The sequence below is a fragment of the Thamnophis sirtalis genome, unplaced genomic scaffold, assembly GCF_051295495.1.
Source record: "Thamnophis sirtalis isolate CommonGarterSnake01/CBP01778 unplaced genomic scaffold, rThaSir2_p1.2 scaffold_4, whole genome shotgun sequence".
NCBI classification, from domain to species: Eukaryota; Metazoa; Chordata; class Lepidosauria; order Squamata; family Natricidae; genus Thamnophis; species Thamnophis sirtalis.
Genome location: NW_028261384.1, coordinates 25,071,766 through 25,090,197, shown reverse-complemented (window position 1 = coordinate 25,090,197; position 18,432 = coordinate 25,071,766). Strand labels below are relative to the sequence as shown.

General features: G+C 34.4%; 1 protein-coding gene across 1 annotated transcript in view; it reads left to right on the top strand.

Moving 5' to 3' along the window:
* Window positions 1-18,432, top strand: part of ZNF804B (zinc finger protein 804B) — a 213,152-nt gene that overhangs the window by 155,057 nt on the left and 39,663 nt on the right. Inside the window, exon 2 of the mRNA XM_014065358.2 lies at window positions 17,607-17,750. Within this exon, the coding sequence (XP_013920833.2) occupies window positions 17,607-17,750 (144 nt within the window). The remainder of the gene's footprint in view (window positions 1-17,606; window positions 17,751-18,432) is intronic.

The following is an 18,432-nucleotide window of genomic DNA, read 5'->3' as shown; positions in this document are numbered from 1 at the left end:
ATTTTGCCTTAGATCTGGTAGTCATTATTATCATCATTAACATCATTATTAACATGGGGCTGTATTTTGAATCAGGAAAGGAACATGAAAACAGTATCCCTACTTTTTATAATAATTTAAGCAGACTAGTTTTATAAAATTAAGAAAAATGTAACAAAATTTTATTTTGATAATGTAATTTATTTCTATATATAATACTTATTTAAATTAAACCATCTAAAACAATTTACTTAGATCTATATTTACTGCAATATTTAATAATGCAAATTCAGTTTTTTTTAAAAAAAATCATAAAATTCAGCTCTCCATTCCAAAGCAATTCCCATAAATTCATATTAGCATTCTATTTCATTTCATTGATTATATAGATATTTGCCCAATTTTTGTTAGAATTCTCATTAATATATAAATCATCAACACCATATATATTGGTATTTATTTAATACAATCCTATTACTATAACTATAAAAACTATAGCTGACAGTAGCTGACAATTTATAAAATGGTAAATTTGATTGAAAATTGTGTTTATAAATTTAATTCATAAATTATATAAACCAGTGGTGGATTTGTACCAGTTTTACTACTGGTTCATCATGTGCGCGCGCTCTTGCGCTCATGTGACGCTTCTGCACATGCATAGAAACTTCTGTGCACAATCAGAAGCATCCAGGTGGGTGGGCGGAGCCTCCTGCCACAGCCACTACTGGTGTGGCCAAACTGGGCCGAACTGGGAGCAATCCACCTCTGATATAAACCCACTTAATGATAGTTAACAGATGCATTCATTCATGGTGCAGTCATATTTTAGAGCATTGATCAGAGAAAATTAAACCATTTTTATCAAATTAAAACCAATGATTTGTAGTAGCATCTTACAGTAGAATTGGTCTTATCATTGGTGCCAATTGTAGGAGATGACCAGGCTGAGCTTGAAGGTGGGATCAAACGTCATCGGTTAGGAATCCTTATTTAACCACAAGAAACTGAAGTCCAGTCTCCTGTGAATTTTGTGGGCTCTTGTCTAGTGCCAATTTGACTTGACCGTTAGTAGATTGGATTCTTGGGTAGTATGAGTAGTATGTAATAAACTTTTAGTGCTTTGAATTCAATTCCTGTTCTTGGTTACTTGCTCCTGACAGCCACTCCAATAGCTACTTAAAGATAATCGTAAAGCTTTGGTGCATTTCTTTATTGTAGACTTTCATTTTCAGACATTTTCCCTCAGTAAAACTATTCTATCAATAAAACTTAATAGTGGGTAAAATGACCTAGAGCAACTCATGTTGTGATCACAGTAACTGCTTTGATATAAGAAAGAAGACTGATCCACAACGTTTTACTTTGTTACAATCCCACTGAGAATTTAATTCATTAGTCACAATGTCTAAGAGTTTAAATAATTTGAACAATAGAGTTTATTTGGCCCTGCATTGATTATTGTTACTTAGATTCCAGGCTCTTGTTCGCGTGTAGATAATCTAAGATACATTCTGCCACTTGTTTACAACTGTAAACTGCAGATCTTAAATAGTCCACTTTGAATAAAATAGGCCATAACAGCATCAGATACAGCTGATTTGGATCTTTTTCACAAGGAAAAAAAAACCCCAAAACTTTCCATGCAGTTTTTATGCAGATGGTTTTGCATGTGGAAAAAGGAACTTTTTATTCAGCTTTCTCCATGTAACATGATTTACTTGAGTGCCAGTTTGGCATTGTTTATAGAGCTATTGAAAAGGTTATGGTATTGTTTAATATTCCTAGGAACATGACACAGCATAAAATTCCACAGTTTCATAAGATGCTATGGAATCTGAAATGTGTGCTTGTGCATTTAGATAGCAGGAGTTCTAAAATGAACTCACAGATGGAGGTATAAATCTAATATGTCTGTAGCTGCTTTTTAAACTCTCTTCATAAAATATGTGCAGTAGCTCTAGCAAATCTTGTCATGCTATTTTTGTATAGAAGGCTATGTGATTTTTAATGCATGAGAATTTCTGTTTATATATTCAATAGAATACTAACTCAGAAGCAGACAAAATGGCTCTGTTTTATATTCATTATCGTTATTAATGATTTTTAGATATATCATGTTCAATCCAACTTTTGATAAATTCATTTATTTGCCATAAATCAGTAAGCTTTGAGTGAGCATATATTTGCATACTTTCTTCCCATCTAAAATCAAAAGAAATTTGATTTTCCAAAATAAAAAAGTAATTTAGTAGAATTAATTTTTTTTAAAAATGTGTCACAATGATATTAATATACTAGCTGAATACCTGTGCTCCGCTACAAAACTAGGTGATCAAGCTTGATAAATCGACATTTACAAATTGAAAATTAATGAGTAGTTACGATCAGCTTCTCCTTTCCCCTTCTCTCCCTCAGACTTGCCCCACAGAAGCCTCCTCTATCTTATCCCTTGTTTCCCCCTCAGCCTTGCCCCACAGAATCCTCCCTTATCCTTCTCTCCCTCAGCCTTGCCCCATCGAATCTTCCCCTATCCTATTTCTTTCTCTTCTTCAGGCTTGATACCCAGAATCCTCCCCTATCTTACCCCCTTCTCAGGGTGACCCCATTGATCCTCTCCAAACTCTCAGCCCACAGGCCAGATAAGTCACATGCTGGTCACACCTAAGGGGCAATTGGAACAGAGATCTTTTCAGGTGAGGAGATGGGAGTAGAACTCCTTAGCATCAGAGCATATTAATAATAATATAAAATATTTAATATCAGAAATATATCTGGTGGTTAAGAGGAACCACCGGATATATTTCTATATATTATAGAAGCTAAGAGGGACATACGCACCATATTTCAAGTTTGTAGGTTTTACAGTTCTGGAGATTTTATGATCACAGCATGAACAGTTTATGCCTTTAGATAGATAGATAGATAGATAGATAGATAGATAGATAGATAGATAGATAGATAGATAGATAGATAGACAGACAGACAGACAGACAGACAGACAGACAGACAGACAGACAGACAGACAGACAGACAGACAGACAGACAGACATCTGATACACCACAATCATTTTCTTCTTTCTTTTTGTCTTCATTATCTGATAAACAAAGACCTTTATGTTATCTTTAAAAATATATATAGTTGATTTGAAACTAAGGTGGTGTTATACCTAATAGTACAATAGTTTACCTAAATATTAACAAGTTTTTCAAAATATTGTTTTAATGAGAATTACATAATATCAAATCATTCTATGTGTAGTTGTGCTTTTTCTATTTATCAATCAAATGATTATGTTGCTTTAAATCTAAATAAATCAAAAATTTTTAAAAAAAGAAACATATTTCATATGATTATCCAAACCTAAAACTGTTTAAAATGATCTTATATTTAAACAACCCATCCTGTTTTGATAGAAACTGAAACAAGTGTATCACATATTTTCTTACTCAGTAGTGCTTAGCAAATAATTTTCCTGATAATGATTCTAGAGCATGAAAAATCTTGGAATAGTTTAATTAATTAGCTAAAGTGTACCATACTAACAAAAGTTTACTTACATTTCTTGAGCTTGCTCCTATTACCCTCTGTCCAATATGGGAGGACATAAGCTAATCTTTGTCCTATGTTTCTTCTATAGCAGTGGAGGCAGTGAATCACTGGTAACCAAGACCAAATGATTTGAAAAACGTATTGCAATTTATTTAAAAGTTCATGTTATTCCCTATTTGGAAAGTAATTGCTCACTGAAAAGACACTTTGTGTAATAATGAGTCCTTATAGAGAACTCATATATTAACCCTCACTAGGACCTTGTGTTATCCTAATTCATTCACAAGGAAATACATTTGCTATACTTTAAAACTGCTTCCATGCCCCTTTATTTGGATGAGGCATCTATGGACTGAATTATTCCCTGAGATCCAGACTCAAGCAGTACATTAGATACAGCAAAGTTGTGAGGGATGAATGATATAAACATAATTGCAGCCAACAATTGGGGGGGGGGAGCCAAACAGAATATTTGAATATCATAACTATGCTATATTCATACTCCATTATTGATGCTGTATCACAACTTTGAGAATTCGAGTGCTGAAAACCTTGGACAAACTCTGCAGGGACTTTGCCCTTAATCAGGCCACTGTATTGCATGTCTGGTTAAGGAATGAAGGAAGAAAAGAAGGAAGGATAGTTTTTTCAACCTTGTTTGACCAGGGCATTTCTCCAGCATTTACTAAGATGTTTGAAGCCAGTCAGATAAATGGCAAGTCTATAAGTATTTAATAAATGGCAAGTCTATAAGTATTTAATGCTAGACTGAAAGCAGATCCAGTCTTCCATATTCTCATGATTTCAGTACTGTTGTTTTATTTCTTCCTCATCTACAAGGTCATTGAAAGTATTGAGAATTTACAGTTGCAAGAAAGGGAAGAGATTGTTCAAATTATATGGCTTTCTATCCAATTGGAAATATGGCTTCATCTCCACTTCCACTGTCTTCCATGCTCTTGAGAATTCAGTTCCTGTAAGAGATATGTTAGTGTGAGATTTTTGTAGCTGTCCCTCAATAGTAAGGACAGAAGAAGAACTGACATTAACAACCGCTAGGTCTGTTTTCACATGGAATTAGTTGGACTGCTGTAGATTTAGTTATGGATTGTTCTCCCTCACTCCCATATTGTTCTCTGGTGGAATGGATGGAAATCAATCAAGGGAAGAATCAATCTAGAACTAAGGAGAAATTTCCTAATTATAAGAACAATTAATCAGTGGAACAACTTGCAAAACATCCAGAAGTTATTGGGTGTTCCAACACTGGAGGTTTTTAACAAAAAAAATGGACAGCCATTTCCTGATTGAGCTTCCAAGGCCCCCTCCAACTCTGTTATTCTGTTATTTTATTTCTGAAATCCCCCATTGTCTATTTTTTCATTACTGTATCTTCTCTCCCGAACTTCTTTGTTTTCCTGGCCATTAAGCGATCTAAAAAGGAAAAGGGGTCTAAGTTATTCATAGAGGTGAAGTTTTTTTTAGAAATCAAGAACGTGAGTCCAATGTTTTCAATGTTTATTTAATAAAGACTTATATTTATAAAAATGCTACTAAAAGATAGGCAAGTAGCTTTAGGATCATAAATGTTCTGCAGTAATTTCAGATTGTATTGAAGATTCCTCGAAGGCTGTCTAGGATAAGAAAATGTGTGTAAATGTATTTCCAAATCTTGCTGAAAATATAAAGTTGAGTTGTTATTTAGAGCTGTAAGTATTTTCACAATACAGGCATAGTTAAGTTATTTCTGGACAAGGGAATGACCAATAGGAGTTATTACTTCAATTATGTTAAAGAATTAAAACTATCTAGTCCAAAATGAATTAGTTCAGTGAAATGAAGAAATCCACAGTGGAGGGATATATCAATTCAGCAATAAAAAATTCAATGTCAATGAATTTTCACTTGGGATCTTAGCTATTTATCTTTAAATTCTATTAGTCTTTTTTAATATGAACTGTCTTAATTTTAGTATTTTTAAAAACTGCTAATCAATTTCAACTAATACAATAGCTTAATACAAAGCAAACTGATATTCGGAAATTGTCACTGACAATAATGAAAATGACAGAACATTTTAAATCAAAGGTTCACTGATAAAGGTAGCATGAAAAATAAATTAGAAGATATTGGAATTATTAATCATGACATAGCACAACATCAAATCATAAACCTTTCTGCTGTTATGGTTAGCGACTTCTAAGTATTAGGTGCAATATTGCATGCATAGATGTGCCAGTGGTTTGACATTTAAGTAATCTAACCATATTAATTATAATATTAATATCAGTTGAGAAAAGTGAGTATGCTTGGATTTGCAACTATTTCCTTATATTTATAAAGTCTAATTAATGATTTGTGTTAATATAGTTTTAAGTGTTCATGTTTTATGAGAAAGTCAGCTTTAGATAATCATAAGCACAATCAAATATTATTGTTTAGTTGTGCATAAGTGCTATACACTCAAGATATGTATAAATAATTAATTTCTGTGCAGTTAGTACTATAGACATTATTTAGAAAATTATTTTATACATTACTGAATCAGAATTTCACTATATTTAAATCCATATCTTTTGGCTATGTTCACATAACAGGCTTACCATAATTAGCCATTAACACTCTCCAATCTAGGGCCACAAATCTGACCTGCAGAAGTTGGGTCATGAATGAAATAAATATAGTAGAATAGAAAAACAGAGTTGGAAGGTCTTCTAGTCTAACTTCCTGCTTAGGCAGGGAGCCCTATACAATAAATATAGGGCTATCACATTCTTTTTATATTTGTTCTCTGAATGCAAGATCTTAAAAATGTTATTCCAATTGACTTAGTTATACTGGTCATACATTTCTACTACACAGGGATCAGTTAGTTTCTTAGGGAAGTGCTGTCCCAATCATATTACAGTCATGGACTATCTGTAATAGGCAAACTGATTGAAGAAGAAAGAAAAGGATGTAATGTTTTAAATTAAATGATATAAGATTAACTAGTATGCAAATTAAAGGAACTGACAATAAATTAAAAGCTTCTATTATAATCAAGCTCAAAAACTCCCTCCAGGAAATTAAAATGGATAGAAAAGAGACAGGAAGAGACAGTACTTAATTCATTATTACAAAATCAGGAATCCCCTTCTGGATTGCTATGTGTTTAGGCTGTTCTTTATCTTTAGAATTAGTTGCACTTGTCATCTGTGGTCATCCTTGATGGCATGTTTAATCATTTATAAATTGCTTGTTGATTTATGTTATTATTTGCATGACATTCAGAGCTATATTCTTCATAGGATACCTTACAAATTAAGCATTTAGAATATAATAAGTATACAGCTACTCAACAGTTTCAGGTTTTAAAACATAGGTCCAAGTTGAATAAAAGAATTTCAGAAGCTTTTGAAAAACCACTAAATGCTAGCTGGGGTAATTTTGGGGTAGTACCTTCTAAAAGTAGTAGTTTTTCACCTGTTTTTTAAAAGATAGTTGTCTTCTTTTTTTCTTCTTCTTTCCTCCTCCCCTCCTCCTCCCCCTCCCCATCCCCCTCCCCCTCCCCCTCCCCCTCCTCCTCCTCCTCCTCCTCCTCCTCCTCCTCTTCTTCTTCTTCTTCTTCTTCTTCTTCTTCTTCTTCTTCTTCTTCTTCTTCTTCTTCTTCTTCTTCTGCCATATCTGTCATCAGACATTGGCGATCATGTTGGCAATCCTATTTTTGTCAACAGCCTCATGAAAAAGTGCTACTGAGTTTTGTCCAAACCAGTTCCTTAGCTTATGAAGCCATGATGTTATTCTGCCTGGACCTCATTTGCCTTCAATTTTTCCCTGGATAATTAAGTGGAGTATGCCATATTTTTCTGGATGTTGCATCACCTGTCCAAAATATTCCAACTTTCGCATAGTTGTCTTTGAGTCAGAGGTATCCACAGAGAGGAAATCAAAAAGTCAAGATAACAGCCAACCAAGCAGTTGAAGCCTTGTCCTGTTTTATATGCATCATAATTTATGTAGAACAGATTGGGGTTTTGATTATATGACCATCTTCATGCAATTGGCACTTCCGCAGATATTCCTGCCTTAAATTAAGTGTGGATTACATAATCATTTAATCTCCAGACAGAATTGTATTGAATAATGAAAAAGTTCTCTTCAAGGGCTATCACCACTTTAAAAGCTAAAGCCTGTTATTTATTGTTTAGTAGAACACAATATAATTGATTTAAGTTAGATAAATTACAGTTAAATATTAGAAACAGTTCCATAGTGGACACTATTACTTCCCTTTACTGATGATATTTAAGCTTGTTTATTTATTTAATTAAAAATGCATATGGCTCACTCTGAATAAATCTGAGTTTATATCAGTTATGCTTTAATTTAGTCAGGCATGAAGACAAAAATCTAAATAATCCCACTTAGGATAAATAAATATTTATATGTTCATATTAAACTTAAAAGTTTGGTTTGTAATCAAATATAGTATGTTACAATTTGAATCAGTGCATTTCTTTTGCCAGTTCATTTTACTGCTGGAATATACATTCCTATAAAAAAATAAATTTGTAAGTATATTTATTAGTAGTTTTTTTTTTCTTTAGTGAAAACTACTGAATGAAATATAAGTCTATATTTATTTCTTCTTTGAATATGAACCCAGTTTACAAAATTATATTCCAGATTGCAAGGCTCATAGTGTCTTTAAGAAAACTAATCAGAAACTTGACTTTACATTGGATGTCTTCAGTGGAAAGTCACTATATCTAAATCTATAGAAAGCATGGCACTTTTTATGTACCAGCATGTTTATATGAATAGAAAATATAGGCAATTAGGAAATCCAATCCACCAGTCTAAGAGTCAAAACTTGGAAATCTGACTTCTGAGTCACAATGTGGGTGTATCTGGTGCAATTTTGGTTAGGTTGGCATGCAAGAGTTTTCCCATCATCACCAAATCCGGACGAAAGCCAAATCTGAGATCCTGTATTGGTTAGATCCATTTTCTGGCAGTAAATTGTAATAAGCTTCTAATTTAAAATTACATTTGATAATACAAGAAGTTCTCTACATTAGGAAACAATTGAACAAACTCCACCTGACTGGTAGTCATCTTTCAGCTATTGAAAATAACTTATGAAAATGAAAAATGTTCACCTTTTTACAGTAAACTTTTAGTACAAATAAGATTTTGAAGAAAAAAAGTGGGGGAGGAATCATTAGGCTATTTATTTGATTGTATCCATCCAGTTCTTGGTCAAGTGACCTCTTTGCCCACTTCAGCAGATCAGGAATTCTTAATTTATGGAATCAAATGTCTTTTGTTTTTGTCTCAATCAGCATATTTTGATGGCTGTGCAATTTCTTAAAAATCTCTAACAAATCTCCATACATGATTTCTGATTTATTATGTATTGCAGCTACATTTGAGATGTTACATTTATTATATTTTTATCAAATAATACAATGTCAGAAGTCATTAGTGATATTATCACTATAAGGACATAAAATAAGAATGGATATAGAAAGCAAGTGTTCTTTCAAGCAAGAATATATTTGCTTATGACAATACATCAATCTTTACTGCAGTGGCATGTATCTTTAAGCTAAATATAATATCTGTTAATTTAATTGTCTTTTTTATAATTTATGAAAAATGTCATTAACAGGAAGTTATATTAAACCTTATAATTGTCTGAAATAATATATGTAGGCCAAATAGCCAGGAATGAGTAAAATACATTATAATGGACAGCACATAAAGAATATCAAATAGATTGTATTTTAGACAGGTGGTGCCCATGGAATTTTTATATATTTGAAATTTCTCACATCATGACTGTCAGCACTCCTTCATTGAGTAATTAGGAAAGAAAACTATGAGACTCCATTGATAGAAATCAAGTGTACTTTTACTAATTATAAATTATCAGAAGCGTAGCAAAGCGAAGACTGATTATTTAGGCGCGAAAGCGAGTGATATATAAAATAACCCATTCCCCACCCCTTGGCATCCCAGTTGCATCCAATCATAATTCTCCCAAGTGTCAGGTGTGAGATAACTTCGAAAGGCATCACCAAGATGGAATGTCGGTGCCGTTGGCCTTGGCGGGAACCTCCTCCGCATGCGCAGTCCGACAGGCAGCAGAACTCCAGAAGCTTCCTCCAGCACAATTAGCCCACCCTCCCCATTTCAATGGCAGCTGAAGCAGCAGCAAAGCAGAGGCTGACAATGTCTTTCTGTGGTCTTGTATCACAGCACTGGAGACATTCCAGGATTACTCAGCAAAATACTAATATGTATTATGAGATAAAAGATATTGCTTTGAGATTTCTTTTAAATAGCTGGATACGCTGAAGCAAGTGTGAACTATGCATTCTTCATTGTCATGGGACCGAGAATCAAATCATATCATTTAAGAGAACCTGAGCATGCCATCAGAATATTAGTGATTTCCAATATACTGCAAAATATTAAGATTCCTAGAATTTAAATCTGCTAGAAATGTGGAGAGCTTACAGTGCTGTTGTTGAATAACTCAGCATGGAAAACCATTTCAGACTTCTAGGAACTGTATTCTATATTATGTAATGATCATGTCAGATAAATAAATAAGCTTAAAAATATGGCTTTTCCCTCCCATAACAAAACAAGCATAATTAATCCATCAGGTAATAGAGGTGGTTGTTGATTATCTTTAAATGCACATAGGAGTTAATTGGTTGATATTTTGAACCATCTGTATAGAAAGCAAGGTGTGCATTAATTTCAGAAAAAGATAAGTTATGGAAGGATAAGGTGCTTTTGAACAAAATATTCCAGTTTAACTTGTTCATTATAAAGTATATATTGTTTATCCTCATATAATTATATTTTTGTCATCAATGGAATGCAATAAACTGTAAACACTTAACTGAGCATTTATCAACATTAAAAAAATGATGAAAATATCAATTTTATGTGGAAAATTAACAGTATGATAAAACTTCCCTTTTTGACCCGTTTTCCCATGGATCTGGCATATGAGGAACCACTAATGCAGTATGTGTCAATACTTCACTAATAATATTACATCAACTGAAAGCTTTTAAAATGCAATCAGCAAGTTCAAACATGGGTTTTTTTTCCATGTAAATCAGGATAACTTAAAAACAAAAACAAAATTAATCATTTCATTACATGAATAGGGGTTTGGATTACAGGGTTAACAGTCATCAATGAGTAATCAAATGCATAGTAATCATTTACATTTTGACATGGAATATTAAAAACTCAAAATACTCAAAATTAAATGGCTTTCTAGGGAGTCTCATGGACATTTACTGAGAAATCAAGTCAATTGGTTTCTGTGGAACGTTGTCTCTAATACATGTGATATATAACTCCGGAGTTTTACATGGCTAGAATGAGACTTCAGCAAAATCGTAAAATATATTAGTAGAGAAGGGATATTGCTTTGAGATTTCTTTTAATGGATAATAGGAAGCCATATAAAAGTGGTATAAATAAGTAAACTACTGGAGGGAACAATTATATGAAAATTCAAAAAGCTGATCCTATTCCTTTCCCAATTAGCAGTACATAATGACACTTTTTTGGTCTGTAAAATAAATACCAAGGTGGGTTACAGGAAGATTGCATCAGAGATTAAATGAAAGAATTCTATAAAGTGAATTAATATGGCAGGGAAAAGGTTTGTGCTTCTGGTTTTATATGCACATGCACCCATACAGTTGCTATGATAATTAGCAGTTCATTCAAGATCAACTGATAGCAGCAGACAAGGAACACAAGCCAAAACAAGAATTCCTTAAAAGAGACTGCCCAAAAGGTTAACAGGAGCATGCAGAAGAATATTAGTCCTGAGAACTAAGTCAAAATTGTCAGTAAGTACAGAGGCCAGAAATCCACAAACAGAGACCAAACAAATATTACACAAGAGCCAGAGCTCTGATGATTTCAACAAAGAACACAATTCAGAGCTGTCTCTTAAATCAGACTGCAGCCAGCTGTCTTCAATCAAAGGATTTACTCCTTTGCTTGGCAAGCAGCCTCATAGAATATCTCCACTCTTCTCTTTGTTCTGCTAGCTGGGTACCTGGGTTGAGGTCTCATCATCTGATTGTTCCAGTTGTGGTACCTGTGTTTGATCAGTCTCGGTATTTTCTTGGCTTTGTATCTCCTGATGCTAACATTCAACAGGTTGTGTTGCACCTCATTCACATTCAGAATCAATTTAACTGAATTTTTATTGTACGGCATCTACAGAAGTCATGCAATCATTGACATACAAATTTAGTTTAAATAAAGCATCAGCAAATACATGAGAAGGCTAGATTCAATAAGAGCCCATCAATATATTATGTATACACCGTATGTGCTATTTCTGTATTGCAGGGATTTCCAAATTATGTATCACAAGGAAGAAGGAGGAGGAAGATTTTATAGATGCAGAAAATGATTGTTCCAGCAGAGTCAATCAGTTCTGCTTCTGAAACAGGACACTTCAGTAATTATTTAAGTTATCAGAGTCTGAACTTATTTTACTCAATAGCCTCCTTTAAAATTTTCAAGGGAAATGAATTCTGTAGCAGAAAAATAAAATAGAATAATACTTCCAAATTTCTAAATATGTGAGATTGAGTGTATGAATCCATCAGAAATCATTAAGAGGAACAGTAAATTTATACTGAATGTGGAGAAAATTCTAAAAGCCTTTCCACGAAACTTTATCAAAATATTAAACAGATAAAGTGTCATATGAAAAAATACTGAACTAATTTGACTTATTTACCAGGTTTCTTTCATGTCTGAAATTTTATGATTTTGAGCTCATATCCTTAGGAGCAAAGAATATACTGTATTGTTTCTAAGAAATAGATATGCTTGTTATGCTGCTCCAATTCATACATAGATTGATGCTTCACTTTGCACCCATTTTTACAGCATCATTCATATATTGTTATAACCTGAAATCAGGACAGAGAAGAATGATGGACCTCTGATGATGATGGTTCTCTAGTGCTTCTCCTATAGCTTCCTATTAGCCAGGAAAGTCTTAAATCTCACCCATATTCAGATGTAGTCTCATTCTGTAATCTAGGTAATCTAGTAACCATGTAGAGTCAGACTTCCCTTATGCAAATGTCAGGGCTGGATTGAACAAGTCTTTATTCCACACAAGACTAATAATAATTGAATAAGTTATAGTACGATATATCTTCACTGATTTTTCAGTGCTTTAGACACTTTATTTTTTTATGTTTTAGACACTAAGGTTATTCTTTATTCTATTCTTTATTCTCTATTCTATGTAATTATTCTACAATTTACCTCAGCAGTGAAAATGTACAAAATGGCAGACTGTGCTCTACGTGGGACCTTATGAGGATATGCTTATATTGCCCATACCTTCATCACAAGATGCATCCAACAACCAGACAAGAATTTGGGGACAATGGTACTGACCTCTGGCAAATGGCAAACCCACTCAGCCACATTAATATTACTTTAACAAGCTACCTTCTTGAGGCAGGAATGAGGCGGGTTTAGGGAAGGACAGTGATTTATTAAAGACTGATGCCAAGAAATACAACCACAAAATACTGTTTTAAGTGGAACATATTTTACTTATTGTATGTGTGTATTCAAGGCAGGCTACCAAATAAAATGAAATGGGAAAAAAAATAAATGAAATAAAAGATATGAAATAAAAAGTTTAGTATTACATCTAAACGGGGTTTTAGAAATACAGTGCTTATGTAAAATGTGTCCTAAAGTAAGCCTGTTAACCTTTCTAAATTGTTTCACTAATCAAAAAAATTCTGCAGTAATGGAATTACCCTCTGACATTACATCCTGGAATTCATATTACAGGCTTAAAACCACTGAAAACATGGATAATTACTTTGATAATTGTAGTTGTAAAGGAAAAACATTGCTCAAACAGAAGCAATAAGTAGCAGTAAGATTATTGCTTAAATTATCATGCTCTTTAACCTTATTGTAAATATTTTGAATTTGGGTGGTGATGCTATAATATTTTTGACAAGACTTCAGAAGTGCTTTGCCATTGCTTCCTAAAGTTGAGAAAGAGTGACTGACCCAAAATCTCACAGGTTGCCTTGTGCCCAATGGAACAAATAATTAGAACTTACAAGCTTCTGGTTTTTAGTATCATGACTTTAATCACTACAGCTGTGTGCAAAAGTCCTGCACGCTTTATGGTTTACGGTTTATGACATTTTTGGGATAGACCATTGATTTTATGATATTTTATGCTAACTGCTATGCAAATATTGTTATATTTAAATAAATACTGGTAGTTTTTAAGTGAAGAAAAAAACTGGGGTGGCGATTGTGAATTTTCTTGCCTGCTTACAATGACTATGAAAACAGATTAACTGATGCATACCCAGTGGCATAGGTGTTGCAATACTAAGGCCGATTCTAGCGTTTTGTTAACATTTTTATTGTTTGTGGTCCTGAAAAGGACCGTTTAGGTAATCAAACATGGTTACTAATATGAAATTGGCCAGCCCTTATTGCTTATCACCAATCGGCATTGCTTTGGCATGGACTGTATAAGCCTTTGCACGTGATCTTTGGTGACAATGTGGTACCAGGCTGTAATAATGGATTCAACCAGCTCCTGTTTGGTCTTTGGATGCTTCTTGCTTATTTCGTAACCAATCTTGGCCCACAAGTTCTCAATTGGGTTCAAATCCAGGCTCTGAGCTGGGCAATCCAGAAGTTGAACACCATGCTTCTTCATCCACTGCTGGACAGACTTGGCTTGATGAAGTAAAAGTCCTTCCCTACAAGTTGCTGAGCTGAAGGAAGCATGGTCCAGGACTTCAACATACTGTTTGGAATTCATGATTCCCTGCACTATTTGTATCCAACCAATACAAGAAACAGCGATACAGCCCCAGATCAACACGTGCAATGGATGCTTCACAGATAGATTCAGGAAGTACAGCCTAATTTCTTCAGCTGGAAATCTTCTGACATACTTATTGCACTGAAGTTGATGACAGCACAGCTTATCATCAACTGAACCAGTTATTTGGTATTTTTCTACTACTCTGCTCACTGTGGTGCAATTTCACTCTCTTGGCTATTTTTGTACAGGAGTAACCCTCTTCATGAAGCACAATGATGAGATGATGCTGCTCAGTACTGGTGAAAGCAAAGGCCTTCATCCTTGCCCACAGCTAGAGCTAAATTAAATTTCTTGATGCTTTTCATGCCTATTTATAGTCAGCGAGTATGACAACATTGATTGGCTCATAGATTTAGCCTCTGTGTATTTTGATTGGTCAGCCAAAGCTCGCTGCTGATTGGCTACTTTCAATCCTAATATTCTCGAAAATTCAAGTTGTGTTTGTTTTAGCACATAAACTCACTCAAAACCTAAAAAAGACTTTGATAATATTAATAAAAATTATGCACCTCAATCCGACTACAGAAATTTTCATCAAAATACTAATTTTGTGTGGTTTCTATGAGTGAAAAGTTGATTAAACAGGTAAATACAGCTTAAATATGAAAGTGTGCAGGACTTTTTCACACAGCTGTATATCTATATATCTGTATAACTATCATTATTTAAAATTGCCCTCATTAATGGCGGACAGATGGGTGATATGTTTATGGTTGGTCACAAAGTCAACCAGATGATTAGACTGGCATTTTGTCCACCTACAAGGCCTTTCCCAAGGAGCTGAGATAGGCAAATGTTATGTTTGATAGTGGCAAATGTTGTGTTTGATAGTGTTTGATGGTATTAAAGGTATCATTGTAGGGTGTAAACTGTTTCAAGTAAAGTTGCCTTTTGCAATTGTCTACTGTCAATGTGATGGTATTCAAATAGTATTCCAGCTGTTTTGGAATTTAAAAAAAGTCTATTTGAATTTGAGTTACCATATTTTTCAGAGTATAATAAGCACCAGAGTATAAGACGCACCAAGGTTTTGAAGAGGCAAATATAGTAGGTAGGTGGGGGGGGGGAGAGAGAGAATAGGTAGGTACATAGGTAGGTAGGTAGAAGGGAGAGAGAGAGGAATACCGTAGGTAGGTAGGGAGAGAGAGGGGGTAGGTAGGTAGGTAGATGTTTCCAGGTGTAGTTATCCATGTGCTGGAGAAGGAAATCACTGACAATCTGCAGCACCTAAGACTTTGTTTCTGCTGGCACAGCACTTGATCAATCTATCTCTCATCAATCAGTTAAAGAACTTTCCAAAAGGAAAAAAAAGTTTTTACACTCTGCAAACGTCCTTAAAAAGCCTGTTTTTCATGAAAATGGGCCTTTAAAAAAAAAAGGGCAAGAATAGCCTTGCTCCTGTGAGGGTGGGAAGGCAAAAATGACAAAAAACAGCCCATTTTTCATGAAAATGGGCCTGATTTTTGTCAAAGAGTTGCATGCATAGCCTTATGGAGGCTTATAGAGTGCTGCTGGGAGCTGGGGGGGCAAAAATGGGCTGTTTTTTGCTCATTTCTGGCCTCCCCAGCCCCCAGGAGCTCTCTGAAAGCCTCCATAAGGATATGCATGGCCATTTTGGTGAAGGGAGTAGGGTTTCGGGAGGCATTCAGTGTATAAGATGCACCCAGATTTTCAGCCTCTTTTTTGAAGAAAAAAGGTGCATCTTATAGTACGAAAAAAACAGTAATTAATCTAGCAGTTTTAATCCATTTGTTTAGTTTGTATCTATCATGTGTTATTCAGAAACCTATCTGCCAGCTGCCTGCAATTTGTCAGTTCAAATCTCACCAGGCTCAAAGCTGTCAGCCTTCCATCCTTCAGACATTGGTAAAACGAGGACCCAGATTGTTGAGGAGAATATGCTGACTTTGTAAACACTTAGAGAAGGCTGTAAAGCACAGTGAAGTGGTATATAAGTCTAAGTGTTATTGCTATTTAAAGGAATCCCTGACTCAAACTACTGTATACAAGATTACTGCTTTAGTCATGACTGATTTTGAGGATGGCATGGCCATAAATTTAAACTTACAGTATACCATTCTGCTTGTGGAATTCTATATTATTCTTTTATATTTAAAATATAAATTCAATCACTTGAGATACAGTCACGAAGAGCCAAGGTGGCGCAGTGGTTAAATGCAGCACTGCAGGCTACTGCTAGATCAGCAGGTCAGCGGTTCAAATCTCACCGGCTCAGGGTTGACTCAGCCTTCCATCCTTCCGAGGTGGGTAAAATGAGGACCCAGATTGTTGGGGGCAATATGCTGACTCTCTGTAAACCGCTTAGAGAGGCCTGAAAGGCCTATGAAGCGGTATATAAGTCTACTGCTATTGCTACTGCTATTGCTATATGCTTAGAAAAACCTAACATACAGTAGCTATCAACACTTCTAATATTATTAGCTTGGTCCATATATGTGCTTGGTCCTTTTACTGCCCTTAATGTATAAACTGCAAACAGGGTTGGGGCCATGATCCCTGTACAGTAATTATTATGTTCTTATTATTATGTTCTTTTGCACTGTCAGCTGCAGTATTTAAGTATGGCTGGAGCAATAATTAAGCTAGGGTAATATTTTTTTAACATGCATGCATAGATTTATTTCTAGTAAAATATCATATTAGATAAGTTTTTTTCAGCCTGGACAATTTTTGTGCAGACTTCAACATATAATATTCCTCAGAAAATATGGTTGAGAAGCACTGCTTTAGATTACCTAAGGAACATATTTCCCATATCATAATGGTAAATAATGAATCTCATTCATTTTGAGCTCTTCATCACACTTTACAATTTAAATGCTTTTTATTGCTGATAAAAGGTAGACGGAGACCTTTGGTCCCCACAGAAAAGGGGGTACTGCCTCTTTCTCAGACAAGGTGCATAGAGCCCAAATAATTAAATGATTGTGACACAGCATACATTCCACAGGTTTATCTTCCCTAGATCAAAATTAACTATAAAAATTAACAAGAAACTTGTTTGTACCATTCTTTTCCCTATGTGTTGTAACAAAAGCACTGTCCCTTCATACATAGAAAATTGTGAGCAATTTTTTTTGGTACTAATCAAGTAATACTCATCTGCTTTTGCCCTTGCAGGATTTTGCTGAAAAGGAGAAGGCAGCAGCAAGGGCTTTGGAAGATGTGAAGGCTAACTTTTACTGTGAATTATGTGACAAGCAGTACCATAAACACCATGAATTTGACAACCACATCAATTCCTATGATCATGCACATAAGCAGGTAAACCTAAAAAGCCATGTCAAATATTTTGCTTTATTGCATCAATCCTGGCAAACCAGCCGTGTAATCAGTTTGTAGGAGGTGATTATTGTGTATGTTCAAGTGCTGTTACATAACTTGTTATACTTACACCAATTCATATAATCAGTTCAATAGTTCAGCCTCAAGTGAAATGACTTTTTAAGATTACCAAGGCTCCCAAATCATAGTATCAATTTTTATTATAAAAGAGGGAAAGTTTAATAACAGATTTCTATTGTTCCTATCGCAGCATAACTTTGGAAATAAATTATGCAAAGGAGTTCAGGATTATATCTATTTGTCCTTCAGCAGAATAACTTTATAAACACTGAACTGACAGTGATCATAGTTAGTATACTGGGAGAAAACAACAGAAAAAAGATCAAATTTGAAAGTAGGGTAGGTCCTTGCCTTCAATGGCCTCAGGGGGATTGAAAAAAAAAGAATGTCCAAAAACTATACTGAGAATGCTTTCTTCCTTGCAACCAATGAAAGGTTGGAACGAAAATATGTAATTAAAATTGCAGTTCACTCCATATTTCTGTCAACACACATATAGGTAGGATCTCAACTCCAATTACATAATTCTCCATAGCTTGATCAGAATGAGATAAATTGTGTATCTGTGGAGAATAAGTGACAATAACAACAAGAATAAGAT